We start from the raw sequence: 15,029 nt of genomic DNA, 5'->3' as shown, positions 1-15,029 counted from the left end.
CACGGATACACGCCATATATGGAAACATGAGCTCAGTTTCCTGCGGGTCTGGTCGTCCTGGAAACGTTAGATTTGCCATAACAAATAAAATATATTAGCAAGCCTGGAATTTCATCTTTGAAAGGGCAAGGACATTTTATTTTGCAAAGGACACTTCTGGAAAATCTTAGAAGTGGGAAACTTTTGAAGGGCACCAAGGCCAATCCCACGGGAAGGAGGTCATTGCTGCCCGTTGCCTGCGTTTTACCAGGCCTGGAGTAGTCGAATGGAAAGATATTGTTCAGCCCATGTTCAGCCAGAGACACCAGCCAGTGTTTCTAAGGGGGCGGGGGGCGTGGGCGGGGGGGGGGGTGGGGCCGGACCATGGGTTTCCCTTTTCAGTGTACTACCAAGGGACACACGTCACACTTCTTCGACCGCCGAGTATGGTGTCCCTAAGACGACAGCAGATGTGCGCCGCCCCCCCCCCCCCCCCCCCGCCCCCGTCACTCACCCGTGGGGCAAGAAGAGGTTAATGGTTAATGTAAACAACTCCATGGAGCAAATACCAAGCCACATCCCACATTAGTAGACCTTCATAATTATGGTTGCAGTTAACAACCCTCAAATCGCCTGAACGTGTGTCTTGTTGTCGGTTATTTTTGTCACCAAACAGTTCATGACTAAATAATTAAAAGGCTGATCGTTATACCTCAGTTTCCCGTTGATGCAACAAGCACTTTAAATGGAACGATCTTTGGTTTTTTGGAACCCTTCAATTGTAAATAATACATAAAAACTAAACTATTCTGTGATAACTTCATTTCAAAAGGTGGTATATCGGCGTTTTTGAGATATCGCCAGAATCCACGCAGAGCAGCTTTTGTCCACACAGGAAGAATAATCCGTCATTGGAATACAATTAAAGACACTGGACACTATTAGTAATAATGTCAAAGACCAATCTTCTCACTTGGTGTATCTCAACATTTGCATAACATAACAAACCTGTGGAAATTTGAGCTCAATCGGTCGTCGAAGTCGCGAGATAATAATGAAAGAAAAAACACCCTTGTCACACGAAGTTGTGTGCTTTCTGATGCTTGATTTCGAGACCTTTACCATCACTTCTCAGATTCAAATTATGGAGTTAAAAACGGGTATCCTTTTCCATAACCAAATTACTTAGAAGTGAAATTATTCTCAAAGTGCTATCGAAAGCTGCTGTTTCGAACCAGGTAGATTTGTAATTCCATTTACTTTGAAGGCAGTGGACACTATTGGTAATTTCCATTTACTTTGAAGGCAGTGGACACTTGGTAATTTCCATTTACTTTGAAGGCAGTGGACACTATTGGTAATTTCCATTTACTTTGAAGGCAGTGGACACTATTGGTAATTTCCATTTACTTTGAAGGCAGTGGACACTTGGTAATTTCCATTTACTTTGAAGGCAGTGGACACTATTGGTAATTTCCATTTACTTTGAAGGCAGTGGACACTATTGGTAATTTCCATTTACTTTGAAGGCAGTGGACACTATTGGTAATTTCCATTTACTTTGAAGGCAGTGGACACTATTGGTAATTTCCATTTACTTTGAAGGCAGTGGACACTATTGGTAATTTCCATTTACTTTGAAGGCAGTGGACACTATTGGTAATTACTCAAAATAATGATTAGCATAAACCTTACTTGGTAACGAGTAATGGGGAGAGGTTGGTAGTATAAAACATTGTGAGAAACTACTCCCTCTGAAGTAACGTATCGAGAAAGGAGTAATTTCCCAAGAATTTGATTTCAAGACCTCAGATTCACAATTTGAGGTCTTGAAATCAAGCATCTGAAAGCACACAACCTCGTGTGACAAGGGTGTTTTTTCTTCCATTGTACTATCCCACAACTTCCACGATCAATTGAGCTCAATTCACAGGTTCGTTATTTTGTGCATAAGTTGAGATACACCAAGTGAGAAGACTGGTCTTTGACAATTACCAAAGGTGTCCAGTGTCTTGAAAAGTGATTACCAAAACGCATGGTACGAATTTGGATTGACATTTTGAACAATTCAGGCGAACAAGGAACAAACTGGCAGTAAGGGTTGAAATGCACTGTTCGTTTACCTCTACAAAGATGCCCCGCACTAAACAGTAAGGCATAACAGAGAAAGGACAAAGGCGTGATGTAGAAAATCATTTATTTGGTATGGTTATGTTTGTTTCTCCATGAAACAAACGTTAATACATTCATCGTGTAAAAAAAAATGTAAAAATTGTTTTCTTCTTCAAAAAATGGAATATCAAAATATGATAGATGTTACAAAGCTAACGAGGCCACTGGTTAAAAAAAAATTAAATTCATACTATTTTATTCATAGCACACCCCTGTTATATCACAGACCTATGGTAATAAGATTATAGCCGTTATTTTATCAAAATTAAAATCAATTTACAAATCCCATTTTCCTTTTTGTAAATTAATCGCAGTCTTTCAAAACAGTGCATGTAAACAAACGTTCAGGCACTTGAATTGATCTGTGGGAGTACCATGACATTTTTATTTGGCAAAAGGGCACTTCGTTTTGAAATATCTCAAAAAGTCTTTGGGAGACATTTAAAGGGCCCACCCCTATGTCTACTTTACACTCAAATGCAACTTCGTTTTTGAGAATGAACCAGAAAGTGTAGATTCGTTGATGGACTTTATGAGCCATAGGCACGAATCTACACTTTTGAACCTATTCTCTGACTTTCTAAACTATTTTCCCCCTTGATTACAAATCTACACTGTCTCAACTGTTGAATCTACACTCAACTCAGTACTGTATACACACTACTTTTCCAGAGTCCTGAGAAAACAAAATCAACAGGCATACAACTCGGGTGGGATTCGAACCCATGACCTTTGCTAAATCTAAATCAAACGTCTCACATGCACCACTAAGCTCGCCATGAAGCTAGAGGCAGTTCAACCCTACAATTTAGCAGTCGGGACAACAACGATTTAATAGATAGAAATTTGCATAAGAATATTAATTTTTGTTTTACCCATATACACCGATGTGTGTTAGCAGTGTATACTCAGTACTTTCCCGAGTTCTGTGAACAAAATCACAGGCATATTACCCGGGTGGGATTCAAACCCAAGACCTTTGCAACTCTAACGCAGTATCATACATACCAACTAGACCACCAAGATTTCCCGGTAGCTAGAGGCAGTTTGAATACTGTATTTTAGCAGCGGGCGCCGCAACAATTTAAAAGATGGAAATTTGCATCAGGAAAAAAAATATATCAATTTTGGTTTTTACCCAATGCAAATTGTTTATCCCTGGGGTGGGATTCGAACCCAGCCGTCGAGTTCACAAAACTCTTCCTAACTGAAGACTAATCTTAGGACTTAGAACGAGTCCATATCCTGAACTGTAGCATGCAGACCTTAAGATTAATCCTAAGTTAGGACGAGTTACTCGTCCTAACTCGAGATAAGACGAGTCCTAACACTTTGTGAAATCGACGGCAGGACCTTTATGCAGTTCTAGAGCAGTATCTTACCAACTACATTTAATAGATGTAATGTTTCAAGGTTTCATAGAGTTTATACAATCTGCTAGTCTGCGATATTCTGGTAATTCGTTGTAGATATGCACTGAGATCCGTACATACAGCTCACCGTCCACTGATTTAATTGGTACCTAGAAAAAAACAACGGGGACAAAATTACCATCTTAAAATCTCTCCTCCAAATGTAAAACTTAACTTCCCCTACAGTTCCATTTGTTTATGAAAACATTTTAGGGGCTTCATTCATTCGTGGACTCAAATTTGATTATTTGATGCTGGGTTGCAGCTGAACTTACATTGGACATATTTCACAACACAAAACAATGAATTAGAGGTCACAAATATATACAATTAAAGAAACTTTAAAGGAACACGTTGCATTGGATCGGTCGAGTTGGTCTTTGAAAAATTTGTTATGAATCCATATGGTTAGAAAGATATTTTTACAATGGAATACAATGATCCACACAAACTTGCCTCGAAATTGCGTGGTTTTCCTTTTACTTGGCGAACTAACACGTTTGGCCATTTATGGAAATTTGACTCCCATAAATGGCCGGCCGTGTTAGTCGACGAGGTAAAAGGAAAACCACGCAATCGAGTGAATTTTGTGTGGATCATTATATTCTACTTTTAAAATATCTTTCTGATCATATGCATTTAATAACAAACGTTTACAAACCCTTTTCAAAGACCAACTCGACCGAGCCAAGGCAACGTGTTCCTTTAAGGTTCAGTACCCACTCTTCATTTTTGTTTTGCCTAACCCAAGATCAACATAACTATTTGCTTAACATTTTTCTTCCGAGGTTACAGTCACAGATGGTACATGTGACATGGTATTTTAGATGGTGTTTGAAGCTTTGCATACACCATGGTGTGGTGAATAAGAGTACCGCTAAGGAATATGAATAGTAGACTTGCTTTGAAGGAGTGGTGGCTCTGAAAAGAGAATGAAGACGAGCAGAGTATACTATGCGAAACGTCGAGACCAAACCGGCTCTTTTCATAGCCACCACTCCTTCAAAAGAGATTTTTACCCATGGTTGTACCCGCAAGTTTACTATTAATATTTATATTTGTAGTTTCTCTTATGGTATTTCAGCTTGCAACATTTTTCTAGTAATCATGTTTGATCATACTTAATGTGCTTGTAAGGAGCTCTATGGTATTGGACCCAGGGCCCAATTTCATAGAGCTGCTAAGCACACAAATTTGCTTAGCATAAAATGTCTTCCTTGATAACAACAGGATTACCAACCAAATCATCCATGTGATTTTCAGGATAAGCAAACAACAGCTGATTACCAGTAACAAGCAATATGCAACAAATAGAAATTTGTTGGGTAAGCCTGTTTTTATCAAGAAAGAAATTTCATGCTAAGCAAATTTTTGTGCTTAGCAGCTCTATGAAATTGGGCCCTGGATGGGTTGATTATCTGACCTCAATGTTATGCTCGTGGTACAACCTGTTTTGTATCACCTCAGCTACATCATAATTGATTGTCTTGCTTTCAGTAATGTGAGGTGGGAGGCGCACGAGGGCCATAGCACCTGCTCAAGACGAGAGAAGAAAGCTTTTAATAATAATAACTAGTTCTTATACAATAGTGCATTTCACACTAACGTCTCAATGCGTTATTTATAAGTGCCCTAGTCATTGGGCCAATAACATTCCTTTAATCTCTCTCAGCTCCCTGGGGAGTTTTTCAGTACAACCAAAAGACATCTCACCACGCTGCTTGTACGATAATGGTGTTCCCACTACGACTTTGTCCCGCTTAATGTTGGCTACGACCCGGCCATGAGTTTAAAAAAATAAAAAAATTATAAAACAATACAACTGGGCTAAGCATTATAACAACATCAGAGGATTATGCAAAATATTGTTCAAAAAGAGAGTTCCCATGACGTATAGACTCAGGCAAGCTGTTCCATAGCCTTGGTGCTGCATGCCTATAAATGCAGGGATAATAATAAACTTGATTGAAGACTTCCAAGAAAATTCTTACCACACATATCTAAAGGAGCTAGCAAGTTTGTATTCCACTCAGTACGGAGAAGATTCGCTGAAACAGAAATGACCGGAATACTCATAAGAAACATTTATATCATGTAGGTGCCGTCATTGGCCTTCGTAATTAGCATATTTACATATAAAGTTCAATTGTTTTTCTTTTTTTGTGCATTCATGCCTGGAGCTTTTCTTCTCTTCTTTTAAGTCAGAGTTTGTTGTTTTTTGTAATTTTTAACAATAATGAATGTAAACACGCCAATTTAAGTCTTTTTAACTTCTGTCGTGTATTTTGTGATATTTTTAATAAACCATAATGAATTGAATTGAAATTGAATTGAATGTTTACGTCTGTGATCCTTGTACTTTTTGTCAATTTTTACTTTTGAGTTGGAGAGAGCATTAGTGGATGATACCCATGCATAGATCCTTAGGAACTTTGAAGGAGGTAACCAGAGCTGCCAACATTTGCATCTTGCAATCAGGGAGATTTTGTACACCAATCAGGGAGATGTTTAGAATTACATTCATTGTTATATATTTGGTTTGCGGTAACATATGTGTGTATCTACTTGCCAGGTAGAGTTTGTTCTTAGAGAACTGTCTTGCATAATTCTTCTAGCGCGGAGTTGATTGTTCGGGCGTTCGGGAGACTTCTCAGTTCTGAAAGAACTGTCCTACTTATAAACTATTACCTGGGCGGATGGTATAGAAATAGGCTGGGACTACTACTTTAGCTTATAGACGATGTGACCTCTGACGCCACTCCAAAACCATGATATGATTCGCACGCATACCGCCGGGCAAAACCTTTGTGTTTTTGCAGCCAGCTAGAAAGTGTACGCAATCTTACCATGACTATGTGTCTTTTTGCCCGGCGAAACATGACGTATACAGTGTTTTTTTCAACAGAGGGAGGTTTGAATGTAAACATAGGTCACATTGTATATAGGATCGTAATTAACTGTACTACCGCGGAGTCAGTTCTTGGGTTGGTCTCAACGTTTCGACTAGCTTGCTCTAGTCATCGCAAGACAGTTCTCTAAGAACAAACTCTACCTGGCAAGTAGATACACACATGGTGTTACCGCAAACCAAATATATATTGATACCTCACCATGCAATGCCTCAAATCCTATATACATTCATTGTAATAGGGAAAAAGGTTCCAATATCATGGAGAATTTCAAATCTGTTCTTCAGATTTCATAGAGTTATATATAGAACTAGAGGGTGCACGAGTGATGCTTTGTGCACAAAGGCCACGGGACCGCAAGATGACAAGCGCGTCATTCTGCACGCGCGTTGAATATGAAATACACGTTTGATTTTTTTTTAATTAAACGCTCACGCGATGCTGTTTGTTCAACTTACAAAATGGCCGCACAAACACACGCTGTGAGATGTCAGTTTTGTCAACTTAGAAAATGGCCGCCTGCTCGCATGCCGGGGCGCGTATATAGGCCAGTGGGCCCCCTAGTTCATATATATAACTCTATGGTTTATTTTCAGGGAACTCTCTGCAGAATCAGGGAGAGTTGGCATCTCTGGGTAACCATGCTCCCCCAAAAAACTGTTTGCTTCTTGGTAGGGATGATTCCCTGATTTATTTCCTTTTCTTTTCTTTTTGGGGGTGCGGGGGAATTGGCTCAGTGATGCGGACAGGGCTTATTTCTTAAAATAGATTTACCTGCATCACAGAGTAATTGATGAATGTAACCTCTTATCCTATCAACCCCAACACTCTGCCAGAAATCAAGAACGGTGTGTAGCGCTAGAAATGGACTGTAATCACGAAGACCTGAACATGAAATAATATAATAGTTACAAACAATTTCCCATAGAAAGTTTTATATATTTTTTTGTACTCATAAGTGTTACAAATTTACAACAAGTATTATAATTTAAGTGCATGGAAATTTGCATCAGGGACAAACAATTTGCATGGGGTAATAACCCAAATTGATATTCTTTTTTCCTGATGCAATTTTCCATCTTTTAAATCGCTTGCGGCATCCAGTGCTAAAATATAGGTTTCGAACTGCCTCTAGCCACCAGGCAATCTCGGTGGTCTATTTGGTATGACACTGCATTAGAATTGCAAAGGTCTTGGGTTTAAATTAATATTACTTAAGTGGTTAAAGGCAGTGGACACTATTGGTAATTACTCAAAATTTTTATTAGCATAAAAACCTTACTTGGTAACAAGTAATGGGGAGAGGTTGATAGAATAAAACATTGTGAGAAACGGCTCCCTCTGAAGTAACGTAGTTTTCGAGAAAGACTTAATTTTCCACGAACTTGATTTCAAGACCTCAGATTTAGAGTTTGAGGTCTCGAAATCAAGCATCTGAAAGCACACAACTTCCTGTGACCATGGTGCGACAAGGGTGTTTTTTTCTTTCATTAATTTCTCGCAACTTCGACGACCGATTGAGCTCAAATTTTCACAGGTTTGTTATTCTATGCATTATGTTGAGATACACCAACTGTAAAGACTAGTCTTTGACAATTACCAATAGTGTCCAGTAATAGGGGTAAACCTGTTTCAGCCCTAGGAGTAGGTGGCAACGGCCTCTGGAAAAAAATAATTGTAGCCCACACCTTGAAGTGGCCTTCAGGCCTTGTGTGTCTGGCGACTTGGAAAAAACCCAACAAACAAACAAACAAGTCTTTAAACTGTTACAGGATGACTGAATCATGAAAGAACACTCTACAAGCAGACGTATGACTTTATCATTTTCATTAGACCGCTATGCCATGACACACTAACACAGCAAAATAGAGGTTTTATTAAAAATACAATAATTAAAAGACACCTACCTGACCACATGAACTCTGAGTTGAACCCACTCCCCCATCCGTGGGACACCACTAAGGGTCTAGTAGTACCCCTCCACGCCTTCCCGACATACAAGAAGGCACATCCCTTGGGGCAACAGAACCACTTGTGCCCATTGGAGGTATAGAAGTCTACCCCTAGTGAATCGAGGTCCAAGGGTAGGGTACCAAGAGCGTGGGCTCCATCAATCAACACAGGAACACCTCTAGATCAAAACAACATTATTATTATTATTATTCAACATTCATATATAGACGATATGACCTCTGACGTCACTCAAAAACCATAACATGATTCGCACGCATACCGCCGGGCAAAACCTTTGTGTTTTGGCAGCCAGCTAGAAAGTACACGCAATCTTAGCATGACTAAGCGTATTTTTGCGCAGCGAAACATGAAGTGTACAGTGTTTTGTCAACAGAGGGCGGTTTGAATGTAAAAATAGGTCACACCATCTCTAGAGCCTCTGCAAAGGATTGAAATGCATTACAATAAATTTTTAATCAAAAAACCACTAAAAAATATGATATTAAACAGTGAATAAAACAACACTGGAGAGTAGACTTTTAAAAAAAATGAAGATTTACAAAAAATACCGCAGGTATAAAAAATCGCTTGCCCACAACAGGTCGAGACAGTCACAGTGATGACTATTGACACCTTGCACGCACGTCACACGCAGCGACTGTGCCACGCTCACTATTTTGGTGAGCAATAGGTTAAAAATTTGCCTAAAATTCGTGCTTCACTGAATAAAAGTTGCCCACCACATGGTGCATCCAAGATTATTCTGATGATGACGTCAGGTGAATTGGAATAGAGGAATGATTGGACTTTAAAGAGTAAAAAAAAATCCAACCTTTCATGACAGATTTCTACAAGCTCTTTGATTGGTAGAATGAAGGCTGTGTTGCTAGGGATGTGGTCAAATACAGCCAATCGTGTCCCAGATCTGTAAAGACAAAAACAAAACATAAATCCTCTGAAATTGTTTGCATCCAAATAACCTTGCTAAAAGACCCAAAGGGAATTAGTGGTTAATTGATCCAACACTAACCTATTTAAATTAAAAAGGATAAAAAACTATGACAAAATTATACTTTATAAAAAAAGATACTTACTTCAAACTTTTCTTGACAGTTTCTACAATCTGCATCAAAGAGAAAATAACTTTTAAGAGATGTCATGACCGTGTGGTAGAGCAGTTCCTTTCCATGTGGCTTTGCACGAGGCAAAATTTCATAAACCCTGTATGCACAAAATATGCTAAGCACAGAAAAATCTTGCTTATCAGAAACTGGGTACCAGCCAATATTCCATAAAGTTTACATTGTTCAACTGGTGCCACAGCAATGAAACTAGCCAATAACAGTATTTTCTGCTTAACAGTTTTATGAAATTTGGATCTGGTCAGTTCAATTTTGTTTTTAAACCCTTACACCAATGTGTGGTATGCACTGTATACTTACTGCTTTCACAAGTCCTGTGGAAAACCAATCCACATTCTTATACCACCCGGGTGGGATTCGAACCTCACCTTCCACCTCTAGGAACCCGGTTCGAATCACACTGAGGGAACTATGTGGAGTGGGTTTTCAGTCCCTGACCGTGTGGGTTTTCCCTGGTATAATTCTCTGAGGTTTTCCTCCAACATCTATAACCGTAAGTTCCTCCCTTGTCTTCTTACGGCTAGAAGACTAGGTTTATTGTCTAGTTCAGTGATTAAAGGAACACGTTGCATTGGATCGGTCGAGTTGGTCTTGAAAAGCATTCTGAAAACCGTTTGTTATAAAATGCATATATTTTATGGTAAGAAAGATGTTTTAAAAGTAGAATATATTGATCCACACAAACATGCCTCGAAATTGCGTGGTTTTCTATGTACCTCATCGACTAAAACGCTCGCGCTCGGCCATTTATGGGAGTCAAATTTGTGACTCCCATAAATGGCCGACCGTGTTAGTTCGCGACGTAAAAGGAAAACCGTGCAATTTTTTGTGATACTTGTGTGGATCATTATATTCTACTTTTAAAACATCTTTCTAACCATATGCATTTTATAACAAACGGTTATAAACGCTTTTTATAGACCAACTCGTCCGACCCAAGGCAACGTGTTCCTTTAAGTTCACTTTTCTGAGAGTTCTTGGCTTCACAACTAGAATCAATGAAATGAAATGAAACACCATGAACAATTTGCATTACTTCTTCAAGTTAAAGGAACGTTACAGAATTGGTGAGAAACAAAACTCGTGAAGATCACAGATTTACATAAAACTTACACGGTTTGATGATGACGATAGTAGAAAACATCCCTTAAAATATTTCTGTCTGAAATTTCACATTTGATGAGAAATAAACAATCTAATTTCGCGTTTGGAGTTTATCGCTCAGCGAGCGTTTTATTCCTTTTTGTTCTGGCATCGATGCAATGCAAAATTTGTAATCGGTTTTTCACTATTCTCTCATGACCCATATGGACGATCGATCTCAAACTTCTACAGGTTTGTCAGTTTATGTATGTGGTGGATTACATAAAGTGTTTACACTGCCAGCAAAAGTTTTTGCTAGCAAAACCAATTCTGTAATATTCCTTTAAGGTAACTCCCAAACTGCTCATGACAATTTTACCTGCTCTTTTGAGGTCAGTGGGAATATGATGGATTCTTCTTGTAGCACGGCACCCGTCATCTCTGCAGTGTGTCTGAGTAGTTTCTTCACTGCACCTGTTTGCATCGAGACAAAAGGAAAACATACCTTGCACTTAAGATTGTTGTCAAGTTTAAAAAGAAAGAAAATTATGAAAGTCGCTAGACACACAAGGGCTGAAGGCCACTTCAAGGTGTGAGCTATAAACCAACTATTTTCCAGAGAGACAACCTCTGTACTTACCATATGTTACGTTGAGATAGTAGATAGTGTCGCCCTGGTTGAAGTGAATATTCTTGATGACACAATTGAGTGCCATCGTAACGTTTGGTACCAAAACCAATCCTGAAGGCTTGCAGCCTAAAAACCACAGAACAATTTACAAAAATTAAAACAAGCCCTCTGATTGATTAATTGATTGATTGATTGATTGATTGATTGATTGATTGATTGATTGATTGATTGATTGATTGATTGATTGGTTGACTCAGTGGGTTGTCTTGGCAGCACAGTTAAGAACAACAGACTCAAGCTCTGGTGTTTCTAATCAGTAGAGTGTGGGTTCCAGTCCCATTCGCACAAGATACTTTATCATAGTTGATTAGTCCTTCGGATGGGACATCAATCGGAAAGGCCATGAGAAGCTGGTTGTGGCTGCTTAATGCGCCGTAGCACCTTGTAAACCCTTATAAGGTGCTAAATAATTGGATCTCAGTATTCATCGCTGCAATAACCTATCTTTCTGAAAGTTTGTATATACTCAGCGCCTTGAGTACCTTGTTTGGTAGATACGTGCGCTATATAAGACTTCGATATTATTATTATTATTACTAGGGTTGGTAGTGCACGTAAAAGAACCCAGAACACTTATCCTGGAAGAGTAATAATACCAAAACTTAATAATTACAAAACTTATATAGCGCCCTAATCATGTGTAAACATGTTCTAATGCGCTGAACATGGAAAAATAGACAAACTAAAACATAAGAAAATACGGAATTATAACAACGGGAGTAACCATTCTTAAAAACATTCAACAACAAACTTAATCAATAGAAATCCTGAAGTATTAAAAATGCAATTAGGTCTAAAATCTCAAATACAAAATAGTAGTGGTTAACTCCTGTGTTTCTGGTTCACATAGTAATCACCCCAGGTTTCCTCAAGCTTGTGAGCTGCAGTGATAAATTCACTATCGAGGCATCCTTGGTTTCTTTACTAGGAATATACAATACTAATAATAACATAACTGATTGGTTGATTGATTCATCTTTGTTTTCCAAAGTCAATATCCACTTAACTTATCACTTTGCGAGTGTCTTACCAACAAACTTGGCTAATCTTCGGACGACATACACGAGATGAGGAAGAGAATGCCTGTCAAAGAATCTCAAGGGTTGCCTCTCAATGTGAACCTGCCATGTCTGAGATGCAACCAGGGCGTCTTTAAGACAGGAACCGAAAGCGCCGTGGTTAAGAAAAGTGCAGCTATCCTTGAGAGAGTACAAGAGAAATGGTGCAGATAAAATAAGTAAAATAAATAGTAATACATTTTTGGTAAATTCGGCAAAAAAACCTTGGTAGTATGAAGCATTTTGAGAAAATTTTCGAAGTGATGTGGTGCTGAAAATACCCCAAGATTTGAATCTTAGAAGCGTTACCTCAGACACACCTATTATAGGAGTTATAAATTCTACCTGTGTTGACATACTCGTTCAAAGCTTTCAGCGATATCTCAAAAACAATTTTTCGACACACTAAAAATTCTTACATTAGTTTGATTGTATACATCTACATTTATATAGGATTCAAAACAATTGAAAGTTTCCAATAACCAATATTTATATACTTTGTTTCCAAAGCCACTGGATGGACACTATCGATAATTACTAAAAATAATTGTTAGCATAAAAACTTACTTGTTAATGATCAATGGAGAGCTGTTGATAGTATAAAACATTGTGAGAAAGGGCTCCCTCTGAAGTAACGTAGTTTTCGAGAAAGAAATAATTTTTCACTAAAATATCTGAATTTGATTTCTAGACTTCAGGCGAGTTAGATTTTGAGGTCTCGAAATCAACCATCTGAAAACACACAACTTCAACTAGCAAGGGTGTTTTTCTTTCATTGTTATCTTCTTGCAACTTCGACGATCGAATGAGCTCAAATTTTCACAGGTCAACCGTTTGTTATTTATGCATATTCATTGACAATTACCTAAGGTGTCTTCTACTTCTACTTCTCAATTCAGCAAAGTCCCATGAGCGGAGATTACGCCAAGGTTACGCACGCGTTTGACCGATGAATCAACTAGGGTAGATTAAGAGTGGATTTGAACTGGGAGAGGGGGGCAGTGACAACAGGCAGAGGAATGCTTGAGAAAAAAGAGTTTTTGTAGATGTTGGTGCGGGGTGTCCAGTGTCTTGAAGCAAGGGAGGTTGTCATCAAGCCATTTTGCTGCTTACCTCCAGAAGGAAGTGTCTTTGCTTCATAGCACAACCCAATGCAGGGATTGTGGATGGATCAGATTTGTACTCTGAGAATTGTGGAAGATCTGCTGGAAGATCGGGTGGAACATAATCTTCCTGTTTGAAAAAAAATCAACTTCAAATTTTAGTTATTGGGGTCTAGAACACTTTTGGCTAATCAGTGCAGACATGAAATTGTAACAATTTTGTCTGCTCTATAACGTCTGTAAATGACTCATGATGTTGAATTGTAAATTCTGCAGCACTAATGGAAAAACACACAACTAAAAACTATCAACGCGGTGCTGCAAGTCAGAGGCAAGGAGCTCTGAACAGTTTCGACAACTCTATGATATTGATAATGCCAAACAATTTCTGTATTATGAGAAAAACATTTATCTGCCAATTTGCATCAAGCATTTTTGGAGAAAAAAAACTTGAAACTAACTTTTACAAATTTGGTATGTCAAAGCCAAGCAGTTAAGACTAGAGCACTCGACTCAAGCTCTGGTGTTTTTCATCAGCAGAGATGTAGGGTTCGATTCCCTGTCTTGAACCTTGGGTTGTAAAAGCAAGACACTTAAACCATTATTGCTTCATCCTTTGTAAACTTGTCGCTACGAGAAAAGGGTTCACAGTGCGCTTATGCCTCTATATATGATGAGAGTCATCAAAGAGAACAGTTCTTTGATAACTGATGGGGCTATTAGTATTAAAAAACAAGCAAAATTTAACAAATAAAAATAAATTGAAGAAAATTTGCTTCCAGTGTAGCCACTTACCTCAGACAACGCAATGAGCTCTTCAACATTAGATGCGTGGAATGATCCAAAGTCGCGCTTCACAACTGATGAGCCAATAAAAATCGAGAAAAAATAAAAATTCAGGGAAAATATAGAATGTTCCATCACAGTACGCCTACAGGGTGCGCGCAGACTTCATCCGCATGCGCAAATTTGTTGCAAAACAAAAGCTTGAAGTTTGTGCGGCCCATCTTGAAGATTGCACGCGCAAGCTTCGAAGTTCAAATTGCGCGGGCGTCTATGTATTATATAGTTTGCACCCACAAACAAATTAACAATCACAGCAATATTTATGAGTGAAAAATTGGAGGCCGGATAGAGAAATAAAAAGCTCCCATTATAACCATCCTCCGCTGGACACGATAGCGGAATAAAATTCTATAGTTCTTTCTAGTTTGGGGGTTTAGCAACCCCCCCCCCCCCATAGACACACCCACTGTAAGATCCCCCCAGCCCCCCACAGAGCCCAGACCACCAGCATCAAAAACAAAAACTTTGCCAGCCCACTTTTTAATTTTGCCCGCCGAGTCAATTCCGTCTCCTCAGTTTCCAAGTTTACTAAACTGATACACAAAAGAGTAATTGTCGAATGACACATTATTATTATTATAATAATTAAAATGCAAAACAATGCCCTTACCTGACAACGTCATGCTGGTTGATATTGTGACTCTATGACTTCGTAAACTTTTTCAAGTTCTAATATTATTT

The 15,029-nt window shown here is 38.7% G+C and overlaps 1 protein-coding gene across 1 annotated transcript; it reads right to left on the bottom strand.

Annotated features, from left to right (window-relative positions):
* Nucleotides 1-3,458: 3,458 nt before the first annotated feature.
* On the bottom strand, nucleotides 3,459-15,029 carry LOC117296787 (probable L-cysteine desulfhydrase, chloroplastic). The gene is made up of 13 exons (XM_033779836.1): nucleotides 14,959-15,029; nucleotides 14,298-14,362; nucleotides 13,513-13,632; nucleotides 12,372-12,540; nucleotides 11,291-11,407; nucleotides 11,030-11,124; nucleotides 9,520-9,548; nucleotides 9,258-9,350; nucleotides 8,380-8,603; nucleotides 7,247-7,357; nucleotides 5,555-5,611; nucleotides 4,987-5,096; nucleotides 3,459-3,673 (listed from the first exon to the last, which is right to left on the bottom strand). The coding sequence occupies exons 1-13, from the start codon at nucleotides 14,969-14,971 to the stop codon at nucleotides 3,560-3,562; spliced, it is 1,317 nt and encodes a 438-aa protein (XP_033635727.1). The 5' UTR covers nucleotides 14,972-15,029; the 3' UTR covers nucleotides 3,459-3,559.

The sequence above is a fragment of the Asterias rubens genome, chromosome 11, assembly GCF_902459465.1.
Source record: "Asterias rubens chromosome 11, eAstRub1.3, whole genome shotgun sequence".
Lineage (NCBI taxonomy): Eukaryota > Metazoa > Echinodermata > Asteroidea > Forcipulatida > Asteriidae > Asterias > Asterias rubens.
Note: the sequence above shows the minus strand (reverse complement) of the source record. Positions and strands in the feature narration are given on the sequence as shown.

Coding starts and splice junctions, on each gene's coding strand:
- LOC117296787 (XM_033779836.1), bottom strand. Junction 11,408..12,371: donor AAGATTAGCCAAGTTTGTTG/GTAAGACACTCG, acceptor TGTGGTTTTTAG/GCTGCAAGCCTTCAGGATTG. Junction 8,604..9,257: donor GTAGAAATCTGTCATGAAAG/GTTGGATTTTTT, acceptor GTTTTGATCTAG/AGGTGTTCCTGTGTTGATTG.